Here is a 27,687-nt window from a genome sequence, read left to right as displayed (position 1 = left end):
AAGTGCTAAGTACCAAGCCAATGTCCTGCACCAGCCTAGACTCTGATTCAGCCACGACGAGCCAGTCATCGAGGTACGGAAAGATGGTACAGCCTTCTTCCCGCAGGAAGGAAACCACAGGGGCCACACATTTCGTGAACACTCGTGGGGCAGTGGACAGGCCAAAGGGGAGCACCTTATACCGGAAAACCCGTTGCCGGTAAACGAAGCTCAGGTATTTCCTGTGCTGCTCCCGTATTCCCACGTGAAAATATGCGTCCTTTAAGTCAAGGACCGCAAACCAATCCCCCTGTTTCAGCAAGGCGATCACAGCCGCCAATGTAACCATTTTGAATTTGGTCACCTTGAGGAAGGCATTAAGGCCCCTCAGATCTAAAATGGGACGTAAGCCCCCATCCTTCTTAGGGACCAGGAAGAACCTAGAGAAGAAACCCTTTACAGAGTCCTCATAGGGCAATTCTTCCACAGCACCCTTGGCCAAGAGCGACACGATCTCCGCATCCAGCTCGGCCATAGTGTTATTGACAGCTGTCAGGGGTGAACTGCATCTAGGCAGCTCAACGAACTCCAGCCCGTATCCCAGTTCAACAATAGTTAAGACCCATGAGTCAGATGTTATTGACTCCCACTCAGAGAGGAGTGGACTCAGTCTGTCCGAAAAGTTCGGGGATACAGCTGGCGTGACCCGTCAGTACTGCCTCCCGGCGCCCTGCTGATCTCTCTGCTGGGCCGGTTGTTATGCCGGACGAGGCTTGAAGGGCCGACGCCTCCTCTGCTGCTGTGCGGGAGAGTAAGGCCGCTGCTGGTAGGCAGGATACTGGTGGAAACCCGGCCGCTGTTGCTGGTATCTGCCCTGGAAATGGTAAGGGCAGGACCGGGGAGCGTACCGTGGCCTGGAGGAGGGCTTGTCCGCAGGAGCCAGCCCCAAGGACCTAGCCGTCTGCCTGTCCTCCTTCTTCTTTTTCAGGGTCTCGTCGGTGGACTTGGAGAACAGCGAGTCCCCTTCAAAGGGCATGCTCTCCACCCTGGAACGCACCTCCTGAGACAGGGCGGTCGACCGCAACCAGGAATGACGTCTGAGGACCACCGCCGAAGCCATCCCCCGAGCGGCAGTGTCGGCAGTATGGCTCCCAGCATTCATTTGCTGTTTAGACAGCCTGACAGCCTCCGTTTGCAGTAGGGACACCACAGCCTTCTGCTCAGGTGGGAGGTCTCGGGTATAGGATGCCAACTTCTCCCAGAGGTACAGCTGGTACCCAGCCATGATGGTCTGGTAGTTGGCGATCCTCAGACCCAGCGAAGCAACAATGTACTGGTGCCTGCCCATGGCATCAAGCTTCTTGCCCTCTTTATCGGCAGGCACCGAGGAGTGACCCGACCGCCGGGGGTTAAATTCCTCCGTGACCAAGGAGGAAGGTGGAGGGTGCTTCACCAACGCCGGCCAGGTGCCCTGCTTGATTTTGTAAAGCTGCTCAATCCTCTTAGATGTTGGAGGCTGGTCACAGGGCACCTTCCACACCTTCTCCACGATCTCCTCAATACCCTCGAGCATGGGGAAGCCAACGGACGCCGGATTATCCCTGTAGATCCGCTTGAGGAGCTTGTCCTTGGTCTGGGGGACTGCCGAAGAGATATCCATCTCGAGAGCCTGAGCCATCCTTGCCATCTGGTCGGAGTAGATGCGGAGGTCCTCGAATGGTGAGCCCGTAGATGGCACTAGATCCTCAGCCGGCGACGGCTCGGACCAGGACTCCGACTGGTAGTCGCCGAGGCTCTCCACATCGCCCTCCTCGGAACCGAGCTGGGACCCCTCACCGTGGACCGGAGGCGGAAACCAAGCTTGCCGTGATGTTGAAGGCCTCGGTTCCGATGCGGAGAAAGCCGTAGGCGCTCCTTCCCACTGACAGTGGTACGACGGGGGAAGGTAGGAGGCCTGGCGATGTCGGGATGCGGTGGACCGGACGGAACGGACACTGTCTCCGGACCGACGCCTCTCGCGACCGACAGGAGGCGTAGGAGATGGACGGCTCCGACGAGGAGACGGGCTCGGTTCCGACCCTGGCGACCGACGGGCAGGCGATGGTCGACTCCGACGGGACCTCGGGCTCGGCTCCGGTCCAGAGGAGAATTCTGCCTGTACAGTCTCGAAGGCCGTCGGATCCGGCACCGGCTCGGACACCTCCCCTGGTTCGGGGGAACCCAGATGAGGAGAGGGCGTGTGTGGGAGCACGATGACCTCCTCCTGCGGAGAGGGACGCGGCGATCGGCGATGCTTGGTCTTCTTCTTTTTGGCTGGTTCTAAAGAAGAAGACTCCGGAGCCGACGCGCTCCTCGATTTTGAAGGGGACCTCGGTTTCGGCCGCTTCACCTTGATCGGGATCGAACCGGCCGTCGGTTCCGACCGGGGACTCGGCACCAGAATTCTCGGTTCCGACGCTGGTCTCGGATCCGACCTGGTGGAAGATGCGCTACGGGGCGGCCGCACCGGTCCCTGCGCTGGAGAGGCCGCTCTCGACGCCGAGGCACTCGGGGGACGCGGTTTCGACCCCAACCTCGCGGAGGCCACTGAGCCAGCTCTTGATTGCCGTTCGGCAGAGGGGCTAGGGCCGGCCTTGGACGGAGGTAACGGGGTTCCCTCAGACATGACCTTCTGCCACAGCGAGGAATTTAGCTGGGCCTTGCGATCCTGCCGGGCCTTGCTGGTGAAACCCTGGCAGATCCTACAGGCCGAGACATTGTGGGTCTCCCCCAAGCAAAAAAGGCACAAATCATGGCCATCGGATTTGGCCATTTAAGTGTGGCATTGCAGGCAATGCTTGAAGAGAGCCGTAGAGGCCATCTTCAGGGGCACGCGAGAGAAGGGTCAAAAACAGTCCGAGTCGTAAATACCGAGTCCACGTCAAGTCCAAGTCAAGATCCGAAGAATGGTCGAGGTCCGAAGTCCGAAGTCAAGAGTCCAAAGATCAGTCAGTAGAAGCACGAAGCACAAAAAGCACAGAGCACAAAGCTCACGTTCTCTCCAAGCGGCGGCAAGAAGAGAACTGAGGGAAGGGGCCGTTGGTCGCTGGAGGATCACGTGACCGTTTGGGCGGGAAAACGGTCGCTGAGGCGCGCGACAAACGGCCCCTTCGGAGCCATGGAAGCTCTAGAAAATTCTCCGGCGGCTGGCCTGCGCCTGCGCAGTCCCCCATGTGTGGAGGCACAGAAGAACGAAGATGAATACTATACTTCTGTGTTAACAGCTGGAAGATAATGGCAGCAGTCACAGAAGTACCTCAGAAGACCCTGCACACCTTTGGTTCCTTTTTTTTCTTCTGATGTTCAGTTTCTCATTTTCACTTAATTTGTGAAGTAAACTGCTGACAGGTCAGGAAAGTTGATGTTCTAAACAAACTGTCACACGGTGCATTACAAAAAGATACAACAAATAATTCATTCCGCCAGTCACTATGACTGAAATAAAACACATTGTTTAATTCCAATTATTTAATTCCATTTTCGTGTTTTGTTCTGAGGCAGCTTTATGTGGCTGACAAGCTTCATATCCCATTACATTCAGCGACCTGCATCTTCACAAGAAGATATGTTTTTGCTTACTTCTAGAAAGTTCTTGGGTCAAATACTATATTAATCAAGATGAATTTTCAATTAGATTTCCCTGAGAGTGTCAGTAGTTTTTGATACAATTTTTGGAAACACTTTAAGAACACAACCCAGGAACAACTATGATGGATTACTAAACTTCTGTAGGATCAAGATAAAAGTATCAAAGACCAATACAACTCTGGGCATGTTCAGAATTTAATCATTCCCTTGCTCCAGGAACTATTTCAAGCAAGAATTAGGAACAGGTATCAATTTAATTCTATTTGGAATACTCTATTCACCTACATCCAGGGCATTTTTCTGTGGAAAGAGGTGGGGGAACTCTCACCCAGGGCACCTCCTGGAAGGAAGTGGCATCCCTGACACTACAAGCGTGCGTACAAAGCGCATGTGTGCTCCCAGGATGGCATGATGATCTCACTTCCGGGAAGTGATGCTATTGCACATGGCGTGGCCGTCCCCCAGGAGAGCTCTAGTGATTTGGGCCCACGTGTGCACTCCTTACCTGGCAGCCGGATCCACCACAGAGGGCCGGGCCGGCTGCCTCCCTGGGCAGCCTGGAATGCTAAAGGGGTGAGAAAGCCGGCAGGAAGCGTTAAAAGTTCAAAGCTGCGCTTTTGAAAAGTGCAGCTTTGAGCTATCAAAGCTTCCCTCTCCCCCAATGGGAGGGGAGGGAGGAGGGGTTTCCCTCCTCCCCCCTCCCCCAATGAGAGGGGGGAGAAGGGAATCCCTTCCCTCCTCCCATCCGGTGAAAAAAGCCAGCAGGAAGCTTTGAAAGCTCAAAGCTGTACTTTTGAAAAATGCAGCTTTGAGCTTTCAAAGCTTCCCTCTCCTCATCCCCTGATGGGAGGGAGAGGGAATCCCCTCCTCCTCCCTCCCATCAGGTGAAATAAGTGGCTGGAGTTTCTCCGGGCTTCAGCTGGGAGAGGAAGAATCCCCCTTCTCTCAACTGAAGTTTAAAGCCCATTTGGGTCTTCCCCAGCTTCAGCTGGGAGGGGGGGAAATCAGAAACCAATTGCACACTCCTAGCAGGGACTTTTCCGCAGGCCAGCTGAAGCAAGACAGCACAGGGTTTCAAAGGGCCCCTTTCTCCGCAGCTTGCAAGGCGAGGGGGAAGGAGCTCTTTAACTTTTAAACCCCAGGGCTTCAGCTGGCCGGTGGGGACGTTTTGGGCTGCACGGGGGGGGGGGGGGGACGGAATCCGGTGAGTGGGGCCACCAGACACATGACAACTTTTAAGAGGTGCCGGAACACCATTCCACCGCATTCTGTCTGGAATGTCGGCCTCTCACCTTTGGGGTGGGGGAGGGTTCTCCCCACCACTGCACCTTGTTAATTTGTTTTATTATTTGTATATTGATTTTAGTTTTTGTTTTTATCGATTTTAACTGTTCACCGCCCAGAGCCCCTGGGGATGGGTGGCATATAAATTGAATAAATAAATAAATAAAATAAAAGCCCTGTCCACATCTATTCAAGATGCGACATTTTATGATTTTTTTATGATCTCTTTTAGCTAGGGAGATCAAAGGAGTAGTTTGCCATTGCCTGCCTTTGCAACCCTGGTCTTCATTGGAGGTCTCCTGTCCAATTACTAACCAAGGCCAACTCTGCTTAGCTTCTGAGATCTGACAAGATCCAGGCCAGGGCAAATCAATAGTAAGTAAGTAAAACTAAAAGTTCAAGGCAGACAGATCATCATTTGAATAGTTTGCCAGATGGGACTTAAGACTGAGGTGCAGAGAGAAGCAAATTAAACCCACTACAGCTATCTGAATCCTTCAAATCAAAAAAGTAATTATTAGCTATACAATGAAATCCTACAAAAAGTACACCATTTCAAATCCACTGAAGTAAACAGGCTTAGAAGGGTGTAAAATTCTGCTAAGGATTGCACTATTAAAAGGTTAGACATTGCAGCTGCACAATATTTTTTAAAACTCAAGAGATATTTACCTGTGCCCTCTTTTCCATGTCCTGGCAAGTACCTAGCTGTTCTTCCATGGCAGCTCTAATCTGTCTTGCTTCATACTCCAACTGCCTTCTAGTCATGTCTGTCTGCAAGGAGAACTAAAACCAAAACAAGGAATAAAAGAATTGGAGTAGATTCTACTGATCTAAAATGCATATAATCCAAGTAAGGCATCCCAGCCCATCCCTCACACAAAGGAAAATATATCAGAAATGCAGGGCATTTTGTAGACCTCATAATCTCCTTCCCTTAATGAAATATGGTAATTTTTTTACATGCTTGCAACATCCATTCCCCCTCTCAAACTGGTTGGGATGAGGGAGGGATAGGAGGACACAAGGTGGAATAACCCTCTTCTTAATTACATTCTCATTTCTCTCATTGTTAATGAGGAGAAATAAATGTTCTTGCATATAGACTCTTCCACAGAAGGGGGTAGGGCAAGTAGTCTGATATTTTCCCCTTCTATACTGGTATTTTAAAAGCAAATTAGAAGTATTGCAGTTGTGTAACTTTTCATTTACACAGCTTGCGTAAGTATATGTGGCATAATTTGCACTGAAGTTGAATTAATTACTCTGCATCATAACACAGATAACCTAACAATTAATTATATTGGTTGGGCTCTAGAAACTGGCAGGTGGGTTTCCACTCAGAACGGGACCGTCTTGCCTCACATTGCCTACTCCAGATCCACACACCCTTAACAATCCACTTCCAAAGGTCAGGGAATCCTGAGGAATGGTGTAGCACAGGAATGTGCCTAAAACTAGGAGAAAGGAACATCAAAGAAACACCTCCCTCCTCTTGCAAAAAGAAAGAGCCTTCCGCTTGTGCGAGCTAGGGTTTAATTCTAATCCATAGAGTTATATGGGAGAAAATAAACTGCTACCAGTACCACTTACATTTTCCGTAAGAGGAAGGCTATCTATCCTCTTAGTCAAATTTTGAAGCTGAGCATAATACCAGTCTTTTTCTTTTTCTTCCTTTTCAAGTTCAGCAAGCAAGAGTGATCTATAAAAAAAGAATATCATTCATAAAGACTTACTAGATGTTGGAAATCAAATACATTTTATGCCAAAGGGGCTAATATGGGAGAAATTTGGTCCAGATGACGATCAGTGAAATCCTAAGCAGTTACTCCAGTCTAAACCCATTGAAATCAATGGGTTAAGACTGAAGTAATTCTTCTAAGAATTTTACAGTATGTTTCTCTTCTGACTTCTCCCATTAATTTGATGGGCACACTTTACTTAGTCTTTCTACATGTGGCTCACTTTCTACATGTGGCTCACTTTCCACCACTAAAATGAAAAGTAGATACTTGTAATAAAACTCAAAGCACGGTCCAAGTCAGCTGTTATTCTCTATTGTTCACACAAGGCGAAAAGACAAACTCTCGAACAAAAAGTTATTTCATATATGGATAACAAGAATGCAAAATCTGTACTAATTAAGATTAAGATTCAAATGTCTTGGATTCCCCCTACAATTTCTGTCTACTTAAGTTTTACTTCCCTGCCTCCACTCCTCCACTGAAACTCTAAATGCCCCAAATATGGTGTTCCTAGGGGATGGGGAACCCCAGGATAGTTGGAGAGGTATATGATAAATTTATTTACATTGATTTTATTTACTTAAAATATTTATTTCCCACCTTTCCAAAAGTCTCAGGGCAGTTAACAAAAGTTGTACACTTCAATCCAGAATTCAATCACACAAAACCTAAACTAATACTATAATACTAATAGTATAACTACAACAAAATTTTACCCTACTCAATAATTCTTTAATGAACAAATGATTAGGTTGCAATGGGAAAGCATTCTAGAGCTTCAAGACAACAATGGAAGAGGCTCTGACTTAATTTGCTCCTCTTCATCATACCTTTATTGGCATAACAGAAACATAAAATAGCGTTCATAATCAATAAGGAGTTAAAATAATATACAATACATCAAAACAAAATTAAGATAAGATCTCATTTTATAGCATATCTGGATTTAATCTTAAATATTTCCTCCAAAAATTTTGCAAGTTCTCTGGTAATTTCCGTTGCTGAATCTCTCAATAAGAACTGACAGTTGATCACACTATTCTGAAGGGCCATTACTTGGGAAAGACTATCAAACAAATTCCTACGTAGGTTTACATACAACTGACAGTCGAGCATTTTATGCTGGATTGATTCGGGAAGATTCACTCCACAAGGACAGAGCCGCTCATGGAAAGGGACTTGCTAGAATCTTCCACAGAGAACGTTAGAAGGGAATGCATTCAATCTAGCCAACATAAAAGCCCTACGTTGAAAGGGAATCTCAAGATCGTATAAACAGTGAGACATCTTCCCAGGCTGAGAATCTGTACCTAATGAAGCTGTATATAAGGCTGTACAGGGCAGAGTTTAGAAAGTTCCAGATCTAAAGGTCTCTGCTTAATAAATCTAAAATTATATCGTTCATCAGACAGGAATAAATCCTCTACTGCAATCCCGATATGGTTGAGTTTAGACATAATTCTGGCTAGCCAGGTTGCATTGTATAAATCGCCTTTTAGATAAGTAAGCAAGCTACCAGGCTCAGCTCTAAAATAAATTTTGAGCCAAAATTTGAAAGTTATGATCCACGCCTTCATTTCCAAAAAGGACTGACCCGTTTCTGAACAAAGTGCAAAATATGGAACACAATTAGGCACTCCCAATATTTGCTTAAGAAAAGAGGCCTGGATATCCTCCACCTTCCGATTAAAAGCATTAATCCATATGGGAATACCATAGAAGATTTGCAATAATGTTTTAGCATTAAATACTCTAATTGCAGCAGAGGCACATTGGTTACCCCCATGAAGTAAACTGTTTCATTTGAGATGAAGAACATCTAGTGAAGTTTATTATCCTATTGCGATGCGTCACCCATTTGAGGTTATAATTGAAGTTAGTTCCCAGATATCTAAAGGATTTAATTTGCTCCATTTTCAAGTTACCAATAAACCATTTCTATGGGCACCAGCTTTTAGAAAAAAACCCACTAGTTTAAATTTAGAATAGTTAACAGAACGTAGATTGCAGTGACAGTTAACTACAAAATGCGTTCAAATATCTTTGTAGGCCCACTCTTGTACAGGAAAGGATGGCTGCATCAACTGCATAAAGAAGCAGAGGGACAGCCTCTAATCTAGGTGGATGACCATTTATGGGATTAAGAGATTGTGCCATATCATTTAGAAAGAGGTTAAAAAGATGGGGGGCTAACACACAGCCTTGTTTAACCCCCTTCAGCACAGGTATTTTGTCGGTTAAATATCCTCTTGCAGAATATTTTACTTGACAGGTAGTAGCCACGTGAAGTTTCTTCTACAGGAATAACAGTCACATATCTGTCCCTATAGTCATTAGTTTATTCCATAACTTATCTCTGGGTATTGAATCAAATACACTCTTCAAATCAATGAAGGCAACAAAGTTTTTTCCTTCCTGTATTCATGTATTTCTCAGCAAGACAGGCCATGGTGAAACAGTGATCTATGGCAGATTTTCCTTTAGAAAATCGTATTTGTTCTGGGCCGATGATGTTGTTTAATCGCATCCAATCTGTTAAACGATGTTCTAGATATTTTGCATAGAATTATCCCATAATAGATAAAAAACTGACAGGACAAAAGTTCTGAGGTAAATGTAAGCCTTTTTTTATAGATTGGGACTATTATAGAGTTTAACCAGGAGTTTGGGACTATTCCATACATGACTATCAGTGTAAACAACTTGGCCAATGGCAAAGACCACCAGTCAGCAATTTTTAAAAAATTTCAGCGAGGAGTCCATCAGGACCCGGCGCTTTACCCACTTTTAGAGTCCCTGTTAGATCAATAATTCCATCAGGTTCAACAGGAGGCCAAACAGGGATATCAGAGGGGATAGTGTTTTCTGTATTAGTATGAGAGACAGAAAGAACATCAAATATCACAGAGAAATGATCAACCCATACTTGTGAAGAGATGGTGGGATCGTTAAAAGATTTGTGGTTCATGGGCAAGGGCTCAGATTGAGTCCAGATACAACAAACATAAAAAACTGGGAGGCTTTTACTTAGAACAAAATGTATTTGAAACTTTGCTGTGTAATTCTGATGAGAAACTGGTAAAAAAGATGTGTTTTTAATGCAATTGGAAAAAAGAAATGAGGGAGTGGAAGAATATAAAATGAAATGGTCACAAAACTTAGGATATAATTTGGATTTGATGCAATGGAATAAGATATGGAAAGTTAATATTAAAATAACTAAATCAGTTGCTTTCAAAGAAAATCTGTATAAGATGTTTTATAGATGGTACTTGACACCAGATAGGCTAGCTAAAATGTATAAAAATATGTCAACCAAGTGTTGGAAATGTGTGAAACACACATGAACATTTTATCATATGTGGTGGACATGTAAAGAAGTCCACAAATTCTGGATAATGGTGCATAACCTGTTACAACAAATTTTACAATGTACAATCCCTTTTAAACCTGAGATATTTTTGTTAAATTGTGTACCAGAAGAAATTGGAAAAGATCAGAAATATTTTATAATCCATGGATTAACAGCAGCAAGAACTCTATTGGCATCCTTCTGGAAAAGAGCAATAATACCCCGAGAAGAAGAATTGATAGCAAAGATCATGGAAAATGCAGAAATGGACAAACTAACTTCATTAATGAAAAGACAAACAGAAGAAGATTTTGCAGCCCCATGGACACCATTTTATGAATGGATAAAAAATAAGTATACTGACTTGAATGTAGTAACTATATGAAGACACTACTGTAATGTATTAGCAATAATCACAGTTAAATGTTTGATGAAATGTTATGTTGAAAGGACATAGATAAGTAGAATTCTAGATTTTATAAGATGATAAAGTTGTTCCCAGTTATGCTGGAAATATATATTTTTTTTGTTTGTGACTACTTCCAAAAAGGATTTCTTACATTGGAAGCAATCGTTTAATTTCTTTGGGTCCCTAATCTGCTGGGCTTCTTTAAACAAAACTCTCAATTTCTTTTTCCATGCATAACAACCCTGATCAAACCAATTAGGAGAATTAGAGATACATGGGTTCACAGGTTTGGCTTTGGAGCTGCAATGCTTAGTTAACAGAGAAAAACCTGAAAGGACTTCTTCATATGAATTTGACGTAATAATCGCCAATCTTAACTTACTCATCATTTCAGAATCAAAAAGAGTAGAAAATTCTCTTTCTTGTAACGTAATCCACCTTATCTTTCTCAAGACGTCATTAGCGACTTTTTCGATCTGAGAGGATGAAAGATCATTTTTTGCCAAGTCTAGTTTTAGAGACAATACTACAGGCAGGTAATTAATTTGCTCCTGTTCTTGCATCTTTCAGCAAAATACGTTGCCATAATTTAACAATTTCTAACACTTGAAAAAATTAGAGCTTTGCTAACAATTAAATGTCCAACTGGAGGCCACCTGCTGAGCCCATAGCAGCAGTGGGACTCAAACCACCAGAGTGCTGATTCACAGCCCAATCTCTAAACCACTGTACTACAGCCATTCTTATCTTGAACCACTTTCGTTCTCATTGGAGGAAGGATGCTGTTGTGAGGATTTGGGACATCTGCAGAGACTCAAGCCCTACACCATCACTGTATTTTGACTGGTCAGTCCCTCTTGCTGTTTCCAGGCTTCTGGGAATAAAGAACGGTTTAGTCAGCTATAGCTTTGCTTATACTGGCATTCAGCTTGAGTGTTGGCCCTTGACCCCTTTGGGCTTTAGTTCTGACATAGCCATGTCTTTTGCCACTTCAGTCTTGAAGCCTGGACATGACTTCTGCCCTGTGCTTACTGGGATTTACAAACATGCTGTGATGATGGATTTTGCACTGATGTACAATTATTCTGGCAAGTATGTTTAGTGTTAGGGTATCTAGTGTTCTTGTTTTACCTTTCCTTTTATGCACGCTTTTTAGCTTAATAATTTTATTCACCATTCAATAACTCAATTATATTTTACTTCTATGTGGTGTCTTTTCAGTTCAACAACTTATACGAACTCCAGACCCAAATGGGTCTGGATCAGTTTGGTCTTGCTACCTTCTGTAACTTTTGGGTGGAACTCACCTGGCTGTCTTACAAGTACAGCCCAGTTAAGCCAAGGACTGCTTTCAGATCAGTGCCAGGGCTTAGAAAGAAACCTGGCGACAGGCAACTGTTTGTTCAGGCAGACGGACGCTGAACAGGATCCACCTGACCCATGTACTCGGTTGGGTTCAACCACACCCAGAACTCTCTCCTGAGAGCTATAAAACAGATCCATGTTACTGAATATTCGTATCAGAACAAATTTTATATATTAAAAACAGATTCATAGATACAGGAATGGCAACAGCAATCGCAGATTTCTAACTGAAGAAAAAGGGAAATTTATATCCCCAAACAGAGGGAAAGAAATGAAGATTCCAAGGGCAACCCCCGTGCAAAAGCCTACGCATAAACATCTGTATTAAGGAAAGCCTGCCCATGCCAGCCCAGGTGCAGATGTGGAAAATGTGCTGATACCACATCAGTTCCATGTGCATCCAAAAGAAGCAGCCTGCAACTGAAAACTTGCTTTTGTAAATGGACTGCCCCTTGATGGACTGAGGCCAGAATTACATTAGTACCACTTTAACATTTTCTGGTTGCAATTCATCAAAAGCTTCTTCAGAAAACCAAAAAGTGGATGAGAAAGATTACCTTTCTTTCTCTAGTTCTTCTAGGTAACCAGTGCTCTCTCTGCTTCCATTCATAAAACCTCTTCTGGGAAATGATCCCATGGGAACAGGGCTGCACTCTCCTGAACGACTCGATACAGATCCTTCTCTGCTGCTATATGACCGCATGGACACCTTTGGCCTTAACTTCACGCCAGGGAAGCTATTGCTCTCCAAGTTCAATTCTAAGTAAAACAGAAAGCACTGAACCAGTGATATCTTAGTCACATGAATGTCCGTCTGGTAAAAAAAATTTAAAGGAAAAATATTACATAACTGTCAGCCTTTAATAAAATTGGCGGGGAATATTATGAATCAAAGAAAGGATAGCCAACTTGTGAATCTGCTTCATTTGACCCCTGGCAGCTCAAACAAACATTAACTAAGATGTAAGAAAATGTTTGCTTACACATTATTTAAAAGTATTCATGTTATCTGAAAGATTCTATGTAATGCCTTTGTTAGGCCTGAAACATGTTTCTCAACTTGTATTGCTAGATAGCATCAAATGTGAGTCTCACAGGCTGTTCTCTATAAAACAGAACAGACTCCAATAATATAGAAACTGTCTACCACTGACCTAAACTAAAGAATTCTCTATATAAACAATGTTTGTTCAGCAAGCAGATAGCCTTCTTCCAACTTACCTTTAAGACGTTCCAGCAAATCAATCTGTCCAGAGGAAGCCATTGCCTCATCTTCTATACTTCCTTGCAGCTGCTTTAGCACCTCCTAGAATACAGCAATGCCATTAAGAAATTAAAGGACAATGGGATACCAAAGGTTCTGCAATGCCTCTTCCTCCCCAACTGAACCACTGGACTCTGGCAATTATTTTTAAACTTAAAAGTTATTTTCCCCACCAAGATTAGTTAGCTGCTTTAGCTAAAAAAAATGAATACTTTTAGCATCAGACATTCAAAGTATTAGTACTATGCATGCCAATTACAATATAAAAGGAGGGAACAGATAAATACATTTTTGGTAATATCGCCTCAGTGAATCATAACAAAGCACAAATACCATGGCATATCACAACTGACCCGTGAACAAGTTAGTGATCAGACATAAGAAATCTACATATAAAACTAAGACTGACAACATCTAATAAATTAAAAGTGAGTATCTGATTTGTTAAACCACGCTATTATATGACTCAACCTATACTCTTGGAGCGCTCTTATAGATCTCTGCAGTCTGTTCAGACCTCTGGAGTCAGACAAATCTCATGGAAAGGCTGACAAGACACTCTTCATGCCTATTTCTGTTTAGAGGCTTTTAGTTCAGGTGGCTGCTTTTGAAATTGTTTCAGGGATGGTTTATAAATGGACTATGCTATTTCTGGTGATGTTGCTGCTGTTTGTATTTGTGGCTTTATGGTATCTTTTGCCATCTAGCAGACAGTTACCACCTGAAGTCCCTGAAGAAAGGAGAGAGATAAATTTTCAGATAAATATGCTGATTAGGTTTCATGTAAGATCAAGATGATGATCAATTATTGTAGTTGTGGATTGTTATGAGCCTCGGCCTAGTGGCTCTGGGGAAGCCTGCACTCAAGTTACTGCAAGGCCTACATTTCCCAGGTTCCCTTTGGCCCCTGTGATTGGGTAAGAGGGGATTCTGAGGGGAAAATTGCACCAAAAGGAAAGGAGGGAGATGGTTCCTGAGAGAAGAGATAAAAGGCCTCATCACAGGGGGAGGGTGTTCACTTCTAGGGAGCACAGCTGAGGAGAGGCTGCTGCAGACGGAGTGTTCCCTCATCCAGAAGGGGTGAGACAGTTGGAAGCCAGTAACCAGAGGACAGTTAAGAGCAGTCTAGTTAGACGCGTTAGGGTATTTTATTTTTGTTTGTTCACCAACCTTTACTATTTTCTTTAATCCACCAAGTTTAAGAACCGTTATTAATAAACCTTTATAATAAAGTTCTTTATTATTCTGCCTGGGTCCTCATGCCTCATTTGGTCATGTACTAAATCAAACCTACTGGGAAAGAATCAACAAAAGGTGTTAGTGGGGTGCTCTGGGCCCTTCTTTCGGAAACCTGTACCAGAGTGGCGGCGGCCTACAGACAGCTACCCTGGGCACCAGCAGCTGTGACATGGATGATGGTAGATGATGGTTTGATTGTAATGTATGTTGCATGTTTTTGAGTTTATCAATTGAAATAATTATAAAAAAGAAAAAATATGCTAATGAAATAATGAAAAATGTACAGAACAAGATGCAGCAGTTATTAGATTAAAAGGCCACTAGGCTTCCAGGCTATTAATGCTTGATTGCCTAAATTTAGGTAGACAATGAGATCTTGAAAAATGTATTATAAAAGCTTCACCAATAACTGAACTAAATGGAAAAGCATGACCAGAAGGCACAAATCCGCAACACTCAAAACTGATTTGTCTCATCTTATGTGACTTGTAGAAGTCACAATGTACCCATGAGCAAATAAAAAAACACCTTTCAGCTATTCCACTGATGTACGAACAGCCATCTATAGAATTATTTTGTTTACAACTGGAAATAAAGCTGTCTAAAAGCATGCATCTCTTTTACTCGCAATGACTGGTTGGTTATTTTTCAGGAAATATCTGCTTAATTGAGGTTTTTACAGTGTACAATATATAAAGCAAAAGGAAAATGCATTTTGGACTGCTAGAAGGAAAACAGCAAAGTGATCCATGCATATTAAAATCCAAAACAGTACTATGAGTCACATTGTTATAACAATAATATTATTGTTCCCTCACAAAAACGTACTAGTACATTGGTTTTTTAGGCAGACTCACAAAAAAGATGGCGTTGAAAGCATGTAAGATTCCATGTTGCAGTTCTGAGCTAAACTAGATGTTTGGAAGTTTGGAACTCCTGGATATTTGGGGGCAGAGCGTCCACAACTGCCATTTTCTGCAGAGGAATTGAACTCTAATCTGGAGATTAGCTGTAATTCCGAAGATTGCCAGGCCCCACTTGGGGCTAACAATTAAAATACATTAGAAAAAGAGAATTAAACCAAAGCCTAAACTAAGATACATGTGTAAAAACTGAGAGGTAGCACTAAAAACATAGGGCAGTGTGGAGAAGTCTCTGAGGGAATGGCAGAGGAAAAAAATCTTCACCTGCTGGCAGAAGGCAGTGATAGAGGGGAAAGACCAACAACCACGGCGAGGACGTTCCATAATTTTGGTGCCACAACTGAGAAGCCTGCGCTCAGGTTGTCTAACCTCAGAAGGTGGGGAAATCTGAAGCAGGGCCACAGAAGATGACTGTAGCAGTCAGGCAGGTTTGTATGAAGTAGGTGGTCCTTAAACTACCCTGGCTCCCAAACCATATAGGGCTCTTCAGCAGTTCCAGAGTGGTGGACAGTGGGCAAAGCAAAAAAGCAGGAAATGCCTTACTCTTTCCTAGCCTCTTTTCTCCCTGCAGCCCCCTTCCTCCCAACCTCTTTTCTACACAACATGGCACATATGCTTTCAGAACCTTATGTGAAGGGAACAAAAGGTGGAAAGGATCAAGCACATCTGGTTCTCCACAGCAAACCTGCTCCTAGCACTGTTGATGATGACGACGACTTGCAGTCATTTAGTAGAGACAAGTTCTTACACTCAGATTTGCCCATCAGTGTTTCAGTCCTTAGCCATCATATAATTGTTTCCATGTTGGCCAGAGTATATTTCTGTCTAGGCCATCACCAAGACAGATGATCCAGGAAGCTCCCCAAAACAGCAACACATTGGTAGCCATTTCTTAGCAACTTGTCCTCAGCTCCTCATAATCAGGCACATAGTGTTTTAATATCTAGACGTTCATTTTCCAGCTGTAATTGCTAGCAACTGTTGATAGGTTTGTCCTCAATGAGTTTATCATTTTATAAAAACCATGTCAATAGTCATCACAGTATTTTGTGGGAATTACAATACACCATGAAAATTCTACAGTACAATCGTGTGAAAATTAGCATTCTCACCCAACTATATAGCACCATTTCCCTAACATCTGGCATACGCAAGACAGAGGTTGAACCCCTTTGCTCCCCAAATATTTTTATCACACTACCAATACTGCACAGCTAGCGAGACACCAGCAGAATGGACATGTGCTGTAAAAGGGTGCCGAGGAATACTGGCATATATTTAATCAGCAATACACTAATTCAATTATAACGGTTGCTGCTGTGCTCCCTGCCCCTCATGCATATGGTCACCAGATACTCCTTAGAATGTATTTCCATTTATTTAAGAAATGCAGTTATGTGCCTTGTGCACCTAGTAATTAATAGAGCCTACTATAAATTCTATGCATGTATTTAGCTTTAGCAAGTGCAGAATATACCCCAAATAATCATTTTGTTATATGGCTTAAGAAAGCATTGCACACTGAATCAATCTAGGCAGACTTTCTTACATTCAATGTCAATTTTCAACACAGCAAATTATTATTTAAAACCATAATTACCAGGACTTGATAAACTGTTCAGCTCTGCATTGTAATAGAGAAGCAAGCATTAGATGATAATCATGTATGAAAGTGTTGGAGGTACTGAGGGATATGGAAATATGTAACTTTGGAAAGTCAGGACTATAGAAAAAGCAACTTGAATTAAAGTCATAATAGTATATATACACCCAAGAATTACGCTTTTCTCTGAAACAGCTACATACATTTTGAACTACTGTATTCAAAACTTCATTTGCATCACTAATGACTATTCCTACTTTAGCATAAACTTCTTGTCAAATCAAATGTGTTACTTTGTCCAGAGGGAAAATTGTCTGCCCCCAAATTATGACACTGACAATGACTGTCGCAGGCTCGACCTTGTTTAACTTTACCCAACAAGGTATTTAATAGGGGTGTGCACCCTGAAAAGATTCAGGAAAAAAATTAGGAAATACCAGAATTCAGCAACACACTACAATTCAGCAATACAGCATGCTGGCCCTGATTCGGAAATCCCGAATCTTTACAGATTGGGTCCGATTCAGGTATTTTACCCAAATCGGAAACCCGAAGCACACACCCCTAGTATTTAATTATTCAATCAATTTTATTTAGCATTTTAAAGGCTTGTAAGGTCTGTCCTCAAACCAATGACTCTTTGAATAGTAAGACTGATCAGTACCTATAAATATAGCAGGGTAGAACCTTTGGCTATTGTCTAGCAGAGCCCCTTTAAGTCCATTGCCTGTATTGGTTCAGGCTTCTAAGTTTCCACAGGCCCAGTTCTAGCTTAGCATCCTGGGAGCAGAATGTCTGGCTCAGCTAATTAACTGCACCTGCAAGCTGTTGCCGAGAGAGGGGGCCTTGAGAAACAAGGGAGTCTTATCCCAGTTCCCGCCTAGCAACGCAGATTGCACGCACCTCTGATTGGGTAGGAATCTGAGAGGGGAAGGTTGGCTCCTCTCAGCCCAGAGATGGCGAGAGACTACTTTTCCAGCAGATGAGGGAGATATTTTTTTGCTCTGTGCCAGGCCTGACGACCAGACCTGCCTGGTATAGTTTAAGGAGTTTGTTAATGACTGTAAGCCTCAAGTTTTCCTCAGAGAAATGTTAGTCAGCTATAGTTAATATAGACAAGCTTTATTTGTTTTAAATGCCCTTTGCTTGTGCCTGAGTAGAGTGTTTCCTGCTACTTGCATACATTCTTTCTGAGGTAATAAACACCCTTTATGTAAGCCTTGTGTCTGTGAGTGTCTGACCAAGTGTGTGCAGAGTCCCCCAGGTTGGAAAAGAACCCAGAAACTGGTGAGTCTCAACAGGAGGGGTAAGGGCCATTCTTCCAGGAGGCCTGCTAGGGGTGTGAGTGGCTGTAAGCAGCACTTGAAACGGCAGGCGGGAGGTACCCCCTTGGACCCCTGTACCTGGACAGCTATGCTGAACTTCCAGTAACTGCAAGCCCACAAGGGACATACAAACCCTTCAGTTAAGGTGCAGGAAAATTATAATGAATGATATAAGGTGGCTGTCTTAGTGACAGAATACAACATTCATCTGCCAAGAGTGTAAATAGGTTGATGTACTGGCTTCACACCACCTCTGCAGGCAGAGAAGGTGCAAGGGGTGGGAATAGAGTATTGCAGGACACATCCTCTGCTTCCATTTGCACGGCAATGCTGAAAGAAGGGAGAACTTGCAGCATAGCCTTTTCCACATGTTGCAGGATTGTCACATTACTGTAATGGCACAGGAAGGAGTTGTGGCTACCTCCCATGTCACCAGCTTTAATGAGCGGGAGGTGTTGTAGATGGAAAAAAGACTTCCCTTCCCTCTGTATCAAATTTGCCAGGCTTCTTGCTGAACATATTGTAGTATTAGATAAACTAAAATTTTATGTTGTCAAGATGCATCCGATTTATAGCGACTCCATAGGGTTTTCAAGACAAAGAGACATTCAGTGGTTGTTTGCCATTACTTATCTCCGCACAACAGCCCTTCACTTCTTTGGTGGTCCCCCATCCAAGTACTAACCAGGGTTGACTCTGCTTAGCTTCCAAGATCTGATAAGATCAGGCTAATCTGAGCTATCAAAAGAAACCCTAGTGAACAAGAGGGCACTTCCACTTATGCAAGACTTCCAGATTTTTATCACCTCTCTCCACAAGCAACAGTCCCCAGTGATACACTGAACACCAATCCAGAGAGTTACTGAATATCACACGGGACACGCTTCAGGAGATGCGGGACTGCAGAAGAACAGTCACCTTCTACACATGGAACTCTATTCACAGTTGTTAGGATCTGACCCTAGATTTTTTAGTTATGTACATACCTATACACACATACATATAGTGCGCTTCTCTCGGTTGCAGTGGTTTTTCTTTCACTTCTGTATATGAGCAGAAGTCAGCATAGTTAAGGTCATATACTGGAGGTGGTAATGATACCAAAGAACAGAACAAATAGAGTATTTACTGATTTCTATGGCACAAATTTATTACATAGTATGATTGAAACCAGCAACCCAGAGTGTTTCTCAACTCAAATAATGTTTATACCTTCATATTAGATGCTTCAGTTTCCAGTTTTGTAAGATGATTTGAATTGTCTTCCAGTTCTTGTCGAAGGTTTGAATTCTCCATTTTTAATGCTTCTACTTGTTTTAACAACTGATCATATGACACTGCAGCCATCCTGGGCTACCCCTGGACCTAAAGCAAGCAAAAAATATAATATTTTTTTTTGTTTTGTCTGTTCTGAAGCATTGAGAACTTTGAAAAATGCTTGATTGTTTAGAAAACATTACATATTCTAGCTGAAGAATTTTAATGTAATAGTGTAATAGTTCACAGAAGTAACATTAAGTAACATGTAACTAAATTAAAGGGTTTTTTAGCTCCGCTACCTTCAGTTCACTTATTTTTACAGCCTAACAAACACTGCTTATATTATCATGAAAACTGCTAATAGAAAATACAATAGAAATTGTAACGTCAGCAGCTTCTCAGGTCTGACTTCAATTCCCTTGATTCAGGGAGGGGGGGAACCCTCCAGATTCTATAACATAGGGCAATACTGCAGCAAATTGAGTTTAGAAATTTTTGGTTCTGCTTATTTCTAGACAAGTGGTAAGATCCCAAAGTAAAATCATGATCCAGAAAGTCCCTTATCAAGTTCTCCTTGTGCATCTGGGCATCACCAATTCCAGCTCGCTTTGCTGCATCATCTGCCTCCTCTTTCATTCAGCAAAGAAGCTCCTGGCTTAATATTCTGGAAACACGAGAACTGCCATTATTCCCTTTCTAGAGCTGGCTGGCATTCAATAGATTGTGTATTTTGGAAGGTTGCTGGTTTAGAGTTATTATGACCTAATTAAATAAAAGGCAGTGATATCATTTGATACAGTTTCAATAAATAGCAATAACAACATACTAGTATTCTAATGCTTATAATTAAATAGCGTTCTCAATGCTTAAATATTAAATAAAAGATTATGAAAAATATGAACATGGTTGGAATCATTTATGGCTTTTAACAGAAATTGTGGCTGCAGGTTTTTACAATACCCTGAAAGAAGCTGCAGGTAGTGTCACTAACATCTACGTAAATAAAAGGCACAGGGCCTTATGTGAAAAGTACATGAATTTAACTCAAGAGTTGGGGGCTTAATTAATGGCGACTGGTTTAACCATTCATTGGCCTCATTGTTTGGAGAAATGTCCTTAAATTGCTACACCAATGGCACAATAGCCAAAATACACAAACATTTTAATAGTGAGTGCAGGTTTTGCGATGAACTCCTGGAAAACTTTACACATATATGGTGGTGCTGCAGAAGAGCAAAATGCTTCTGGAGAATGGTTGTTTTGGCATTATGAAGAGATCTGTGTTATAAAGTGAATTTTTTCAGAATTAGTTTTACTCAATGACAATGTAGAACCTTTAAGTATCTTGGGATGACATTTAGTGAAACCCTCTCATAGGTTGGCGACAACAAAAGCCTCAATTTTGAAAACTACTGCGGCCATCTTTAAAAGAAGATTTTCAGTTGAGCTGGCCTTGAAACTGTTCCAATGTAAAGTCATCTTGCAGCTTTTGTATGGTGCAGAGATGTGGGGTTGGAATGAACCCTGGAACCAATCTAAAAATTCCTTTAAAAGAAAAGTCTAGCTTTGCTTCACAGCGCTCCAGTGGCATCAATTCCTCTCCTGTGGTGGAAAAACTAGCTCCCCTTTCCAATTTGCATCCGTACATCTCTTACAGAGTAGCACAGTTCACCCTCACAGCTAAGAAAATCTGGGCTTAAGCTGTGCTTAGTGGTTGAGACTCCATCTTTGTATAACAAAGGTGCTTCTCTGATTTAATGTCCTTTTATGTGTTTTTATCATTATAATCTTTTCATTTATTGTTTTACTTACGAGTTTTATTTGCTCAACTGTGATGGCCTTTGGCCACAAGCAATAAACATTAGTCTGATTCTTCTTCTAAGTTTTACTCAATGTTGGTTTATCTAACCCTATAGAATATAGAGATAATATTGTATGCACTGACAGCAGCTAGGCTAGAATTGGCAGAGGTATGGGAACAGAAAAAAATTACTCCAAAAAGGTACTTAATGAAAAAAGTAAAATATGTTTATGTTTTAATGCAACTCATAGCCTTGCAAAATAATGGTAATATTAGAAGCCTCAACATAAAATGGAAAGATACTAATCCAGCATATGGAGTCGCCTCTTTAAGGTACAGAGCTCCAATATTAGATTTATGAAGTCATTGGTACACAGTATTTTGTGGACTATATTAGATGTCTACTATTGTGATATATATATTGTATAACAGACATTTTCTTCCGTATTCTAGCATATATCTTTGTAAATTGAACTTAATAATAAAATTGTCCACAATTCCCAGTAGAGACACCTCGTAGAAGGAGTCTGAAACAAAGTTTTGTAGCACTAGCACTGGTTTCCCAGTAACCCTAAGTCCTATCCAAAGTACAGGTCTTGATCTTTAAAACCTTTCAGAGACTAAGATTTATACCTCTCAGAGTGCACCTCTACATATAAGGTCCCCGGGGCCTGTTTATTAAGATCTGTACATAGGGTTTTGCTTCATGCCATAACAATTACAAGGTAAGTACAGAGAAGAAGGGCCATTTCAACTGCTATCTCAAATGAGTTGCCCAAAGAAATACACCACTGTGCTTTTAAAGCATCAGCCCACCTTTCAAAACTATCTTTTGGAATCTGTTGTGCCACTGAAGAGGACTGTTTTCTTTTTGCTATTAACTAAAAATGTTATTTCTATCAATTTATTATTGTGTTTTTATTACTCACAAATAAAGTGGGCTATACAAGCCTCATAGAAAAATTGTTGTACAACTGCTGGCGCTCAATTGGCAAAGCAGCAAATATTTTCTCTTTACTGATTGTTCTGTTCCTTTTCAAAAGACTTTAAGTAAATAAAATAGAGTAACCTTTTCCAAAGTGCATTCAGGTGCTAACCTTGTAACTCTTATTTTTTATTGTTTTAACTGACATTTTCCTTGCCTATACTTGCTTAGGATTTCCTTCAACAATAATATTAATGCTATTACAGCATCAGATGAGTCAAGAAGAAAATGCCACGTGCAAAATATTTAACATAAAATAGACAAAAGAAGACCACTGAGACCTTTATGGGGAAATTCCCTCACTGTGTCTTGCTTCTTCCTCTGGCTTCAGACACCCTCCTCTAGCCACCTTTTTCTACCCTGTTTTCTACCACCGCTACCATCTCCCATCTTTTCCCTTCTCCTCCCTTACTCCCCTTACTACTACTGGTCCTCCTCCCTTCTCCTCCCCTTACTCCCACTGGTCCTCATTTCACTCCTGCTACTCCCCTTTCATCAGTCTGACCTCCCCACTCCATCTTCCTGCCTCCTCCCTCCCCCTTTGCCATGCTGCCTGCTTCACTGCTCAGCCTGCTCACCCACCCACCTCCTTATGACAGGCCCCACACAAGCATGCAACCCTCCTTGCCCATTCCACATAACCCCATCCTTTGTCCCATACCCATCATGGCAGCGCAGCCCTCTCAGACTACAGAGGCGCTTGGCATTTCAGCTCAACCCACAGGTCACTTAGACACAGGCCTGCTGGGAGAGAAAAAGGAGGGAGAAATGGCAATGTTGCCTCTTCTGTGCCAACTCAGCCAATGCTCGATTCTTGGCCTTGTAGCAGGAAACAGATATTTCCCCTCTCAGAGAAAGGATGAGGGACATGGTAATTATGGCAGCTCCAGCAGAGGTGTGCTGTGTATGCACATATAAACACTCTTGTTTGGGGTAACTTTATCACCACCCATTTTCCCCCAGGTTTCTGATTTTCTGCAAATTTTCAGATTTGGCATGTTGAGAATTATGTACATGGGTGATATGCACTGGAACAGAAAGAGTAGACTGTTCAACTGAAGCCTACGTAGTCCAGCTAGAAGTTATGATTCCTGGGGGGAAACTCAAAGCTTTGGGGGAAAATGAGCCCCCCTCATTTTTTAAAGGAAAACACGGGAAGGTGTGAAGAACACAGGGAAAAAAACTTGTGGAATATTCTCTTATTTTTGAATGGCTGAAATGCTTTTTTTAAGACAAGGCTTTATTCACTCAACATATACCCCTTCTACTTCCCTCCAAGTCTCATAATTCTGGCCAAAAGACCCCCCCCCCATTATCTTTTGTTGGGCTTCACCATCCAAGATCAGCAAGGGACCAAATTAACTGTGGTAATCTTCACAACACGAAGTATCCTGTTAACATCCTCAAGGTCATCTGTCTTTTGAAACAGTACGGGTTTCGAGAGGATGACAGGAAGGGAGAGGGCATAGCAAGAAGAGCTCTTCCTCAAAGGGAGGCAGAAATGATGGACATTTAATTAGAAACGCCTTGTTAAAATCTCTGATGGAATGGTATAAAATGAAGACTAGAGAGACAGGAATCAGGGTGTGTGGAACAATGAAGCTAGCTCTGGCAGAGGCTAGCATCAATCCAGCCTGAGGTTATGAGGTAGCTAATAATGCAAATAAACAAAGCAATGAATCTGTGCAGAAGAGATTCTAGAGTTAATCAACCCTTAATACATAGGTGAATTAATTTTGTTAAATCTTATGTTGACAAGTCTTTAGAAAGGAAATGAACAAAAGGAGCAGCAATACAAACAAATGTTAAACATATTTTGTTTTCTTAACCTCAAACTGTTTCCAAACATAAACATTCCATACACAATAAATAAAACATGATGATACTAAAAATCTCACTACAAAACCAACATTCAATCTAAGGTTCTTCTAAAAAGCTTTGCCAACTTTAACAAACTCTGCTATTGTCTCAATAAACGTTTTAAGGTCTGTATCAGATTTCTGCTCATTTTCAAACATTGTATTGACTTGCACTTTGTAATCCACCTTGCCTCTCAGTGAGAAAGGCAGACTATAAACAACATAAATGAATAATTATTGTTGTGTGTCAAGTTGTGTGCCACAGAATCAGTTTTCACACGAAGCTCTGAAGAAAAAGCAACTATAACATCAACTTGAAGACGGGAGACAGAAACTAAAGTTACTGACTCTGCTTTTACCAGCTTCACAGTTGATTCAGACAAGGCACTTACCAAAACTAGAAAGTAGCCTCTACAATTCCTACCAGCAGTAGAAGGTACTACTAGATTGATTGTTTTTCGATGGTGAGCTGTGGATGTCATGAAAGTAATTAAACTTCAGTATCCTCTACTCTCTCTCTGGGATGCAGTCAACACCTAAATTATACAAGACTGTACAATAATTTACTGCTAGGAAGACTAAGCTATTTTAAGAAGGGAATTGTGTTTTTGTGGTGTTTGCATAATTTGTGGGCTTGGATGACCAATGTAAACAATAACTTTTCAAATCCAGATTTGAAGTCATAATTTACTGTAAAGTTTTGCTCTCCAAACTATTCTAAAAAACCTATGTATTCACGAAGCCATGAATCCACAACAATGCCTCTGCTGAATTAACAGTTTATTCACTAAGGTTCTACAAGTTCAAGGGGTACAGAAGGAACAAAGCAGCACAATGACTCTCATGGCAGGCAAGTGTTATATCACTTGGAAGCCCTTGCTGATTCAGATGTATGTTTAGATGTCCATTCTGATCATAAGAAGCACACAGCCAACATTACAAAAATTCTTACATTTTAAATCAGGCCTTGAAACATCTTCTTTGACTCTAGTTACCAGACCAAAAATTTAACAGCCAGACTCCATTTTTAGCTGTCAGCATTTCATATTTAATGACCAAGTTTTCTAATTATTGTTACAAAACCTAATCATAAATTCATCAGTTTTTTGTAAGTTTGTTAAAGTTATGGCTGTCATCACAACAAAAAGATATCCTTTAACTTTAACCTAACCTGTCATAATTCCATTACTGCTTTAAAAAGTTACATTTAATTGAATATTGGAGCCAGTATAGCAAGCAACAGGTTAAGAAATGAATTCATTGACCACCACTTAATGGCATAGGGTTAATTTTATATCTAAATAAATCAAGACAAGAATTTAATTCACATTTTATGTCATGCAACAAAACATTCTGATGCAAAATAATAAACACACTTCCAGTGAGAACAGCTGTAAGATGCTACAATAAACTCACTGCTGAACATAATAGGCACCACAATGAATTTTCTAGGTGCCATGGCGACTTGGCACCTGTGATTTGTGGAGCCCCAGTTTATTAATAACAACAACATTCGATTTACATACCACCTTTCAGGACAACTTAACCCTCAGAGTGGTTAACAAAATATGCTATTATTATCCTCACAACAATCACCCTGTGAGGTGGCTGGGGCTGAGAGAGCTCCAAGAAGCTGTGACTGACCCAAGGTCACTCACTTGGCTTCAAGTGGAGGAGTGGGGAATCGAACCCAGTTCTCCAGATTAGTCCTGCCACTCTTCCACTACACCAAACTGGCTCTCAGATACATTGCTGGCACAAATAAGAATTTTATACATATTCTTTGAAATAAATTTCACTCTATCATTCAAAAGTTTAGGAACAGAACACAAACTACAATATCATGTGAGATGAAATTTTCTACTTGTTAATTACAGTGCATAAATAAATGCAACATGGATTAAAGCTAACATTATTAAAATATTTCAAGTCTCAATGCATCATAATGGTTGTGCAAGGTGCTATGGTTGCTAGCTTCTTTACACTGCTTTGTAATCAGGCACTCATCTGGCCAACTGCAATGAGTAAAAATGGCATCTAATCAACCAGATGGGATCCAAGTGTTGCTGCCAGTGAACTTGTTCTCTCTCTTGAGGCATGGGGAGAAGACAGCACAAACACAGACTAGCAGCCACAACATTTGTTCTCTCTTGATTCTCCTGTGGCACCAACTGAATACAGAGTGAAGGCGGCTATACTGTGTAACTGCATTTCTTCAGTGGGGAAACGATCTGTACTATGGCTGCTGCCTCTGCTGGATCTCAATTTCTCATGCTGTCTCCCCTGAAAAAGAACACTGAGTTCTGTAACACCACATCCTGCTCCACAATTTTCCATTGGTATATTGCATGGTCACTCTCTCCCTCACTTACAAAGGCAGTAGGAGAGTTCACAGGGAAAGGGGTGGCTGTGAGTGTAAATGAACAGAGCTGAACGTAAGTGATCAAAATACAATATCTAGTTTCACATTAGCCAAAATATAAAATCCTTCCTTAGTAAATGTGATGGGTTTGGGGGGGTAGGACAACCACTAACAGTGCCATCCTAAGCAGAGTTACATCCTAAGTCTTTTGAAGCCAATGGATTTAAAAGAGTGTTAACACTCCTTAGGATTGTGTTTTGGTTAGGAGTAGTTAAGTCAACAGTATACCTTTTGACACAAAGATACAGAGTTCAGGAAAGGGATCTAATCTCCCCAGTGTTTCTTTAAAAGACATAACTCGCACACTGGGACAACACAGCAGTGTATTACAAAGAATATGAATTCAGGATCACAAAGGAACCAACTTAGTTACATTCACATGACAAAACAATGGGTAATTCTTTCTTCATCATTTGGATCATCTTATAAAAATGGTAATGGTAAACTTAACTGAACTAAATACCAATTATAAACAGTTTCCCCTGTTATATAGTTTAATAATGAGAACATATTATAAGTTTATTACCTAACCCATCCAAGACAAGATCAGTGACATTTAACATCTTATTTATCCTTGTATATCAACTTATGTAAACTTTATTAGAGTAGAACATACAAGAGATATTTAAATATAACATTATTTTATACATAGTCAGTACAAAACAATCACAGGAAAAGAATCCAAAGAAATTTACAAAGCTCAAGATACTGCCACCAGATGTCTTTTTATTTCCAACTTAAATTTGTTCGTATAGTCACACCTTCAGTGTGCCTACAAAAACAACGTGTAGTCACATTTTAATTGGTACTCCACTGAAGTATAAGGATGCAAATTTTAAAAACAAGTTTTATTGAATGCATGTTTCACGCAGGCCACATATGTTCTTATTATGTTTCTACTATTAGTTCTATTTACATGTATTAAGGGCATTATAAGGAAGGCTAAGTATTCAGAGGCCTACAATATAAATATAAAATTAGAACTCCACTAATAAAACTGGAAACTTCATTAAAATGTTACATACTAAGAAAAAAAAGAAGTCTTTGCCATATAAAATATAGGAGCCAGATTATATTTATCAGTAAGCATGAATGGCATTTGAGTCATGACAGACTGCAATACACAGGTGATCTGTATAATGAAAAACATCAACTATAAAAGTTAAAATTTGGACTTTAGCATTTCTAGGCACTGACTTAAATATAATACACAATTACTCTAGAATCATTTGGCTCTTTCCCAGA

General features: G+C 41.4%; 1 protein-coding gene across 3 annotated transcripts in view; it reads right to left on the bottom strand.

Annotated features, from left to right (window-relative positions):
- The window catches only part of APC (APC regulator of WNT signaling pathway), a 139,979-nt gene that overhangs the window by 95,785 nt on the left and 16,507 nt on the right, over positions 1-27,687 (bottom strand). Inside the window, exons 3-7 of one of the 3 annotated variants that reach the window (XM_054987426.1) lie at positions 19,328-19,480; positions 12,983-13,067; positions 12,319-12,520; positions 6,484-6,592; positions 5,563-5,676 (exon numbers count right to left, since the gene is read on the bottom strand). In XM_054987426.1, the coding sequence (XP_054843401.1) occupies positions 5,563-5,676; positions 6,484-6,592; positions 12,319-12,520; positions 12,983-13,067; positions 19,328-19,462 (645 nt within the window). In that variant the 5' untranslated portion in view covers positions 19,463-19,480. Of the gene's footprint in view, positions 1-5,562; positions 5,677-6,483; positions 6,593-12,318; positions 12,521-12,982; positions 13,068-19,327; positions 19,481-27,687 lie in introns of those variants that run through there. The other 2 variants (XM_054987429.1, XM_054987430.1) reach the window with 2 other exon arrangements.

This window comes from Eublepharis macularius, chromosome 8 (genome assembly GCF_028583425.1).
Source record: "Eublepharis macularius isolate TG4126 chromosome 8, MPM_Emac_v1.0, whole genome shotgun sequence".
NCBI lineage: Eukaryota > Metazoa > Chordata > Lepidosauria > Squamata > Eublepharidae > Eublepharis > Eublepharis macularius.
The sequence above is the reverse complement of the archived record's forward strand: the minus strand, read 5'-3'. Positions and strand labels throughout refer to the sequence as shown.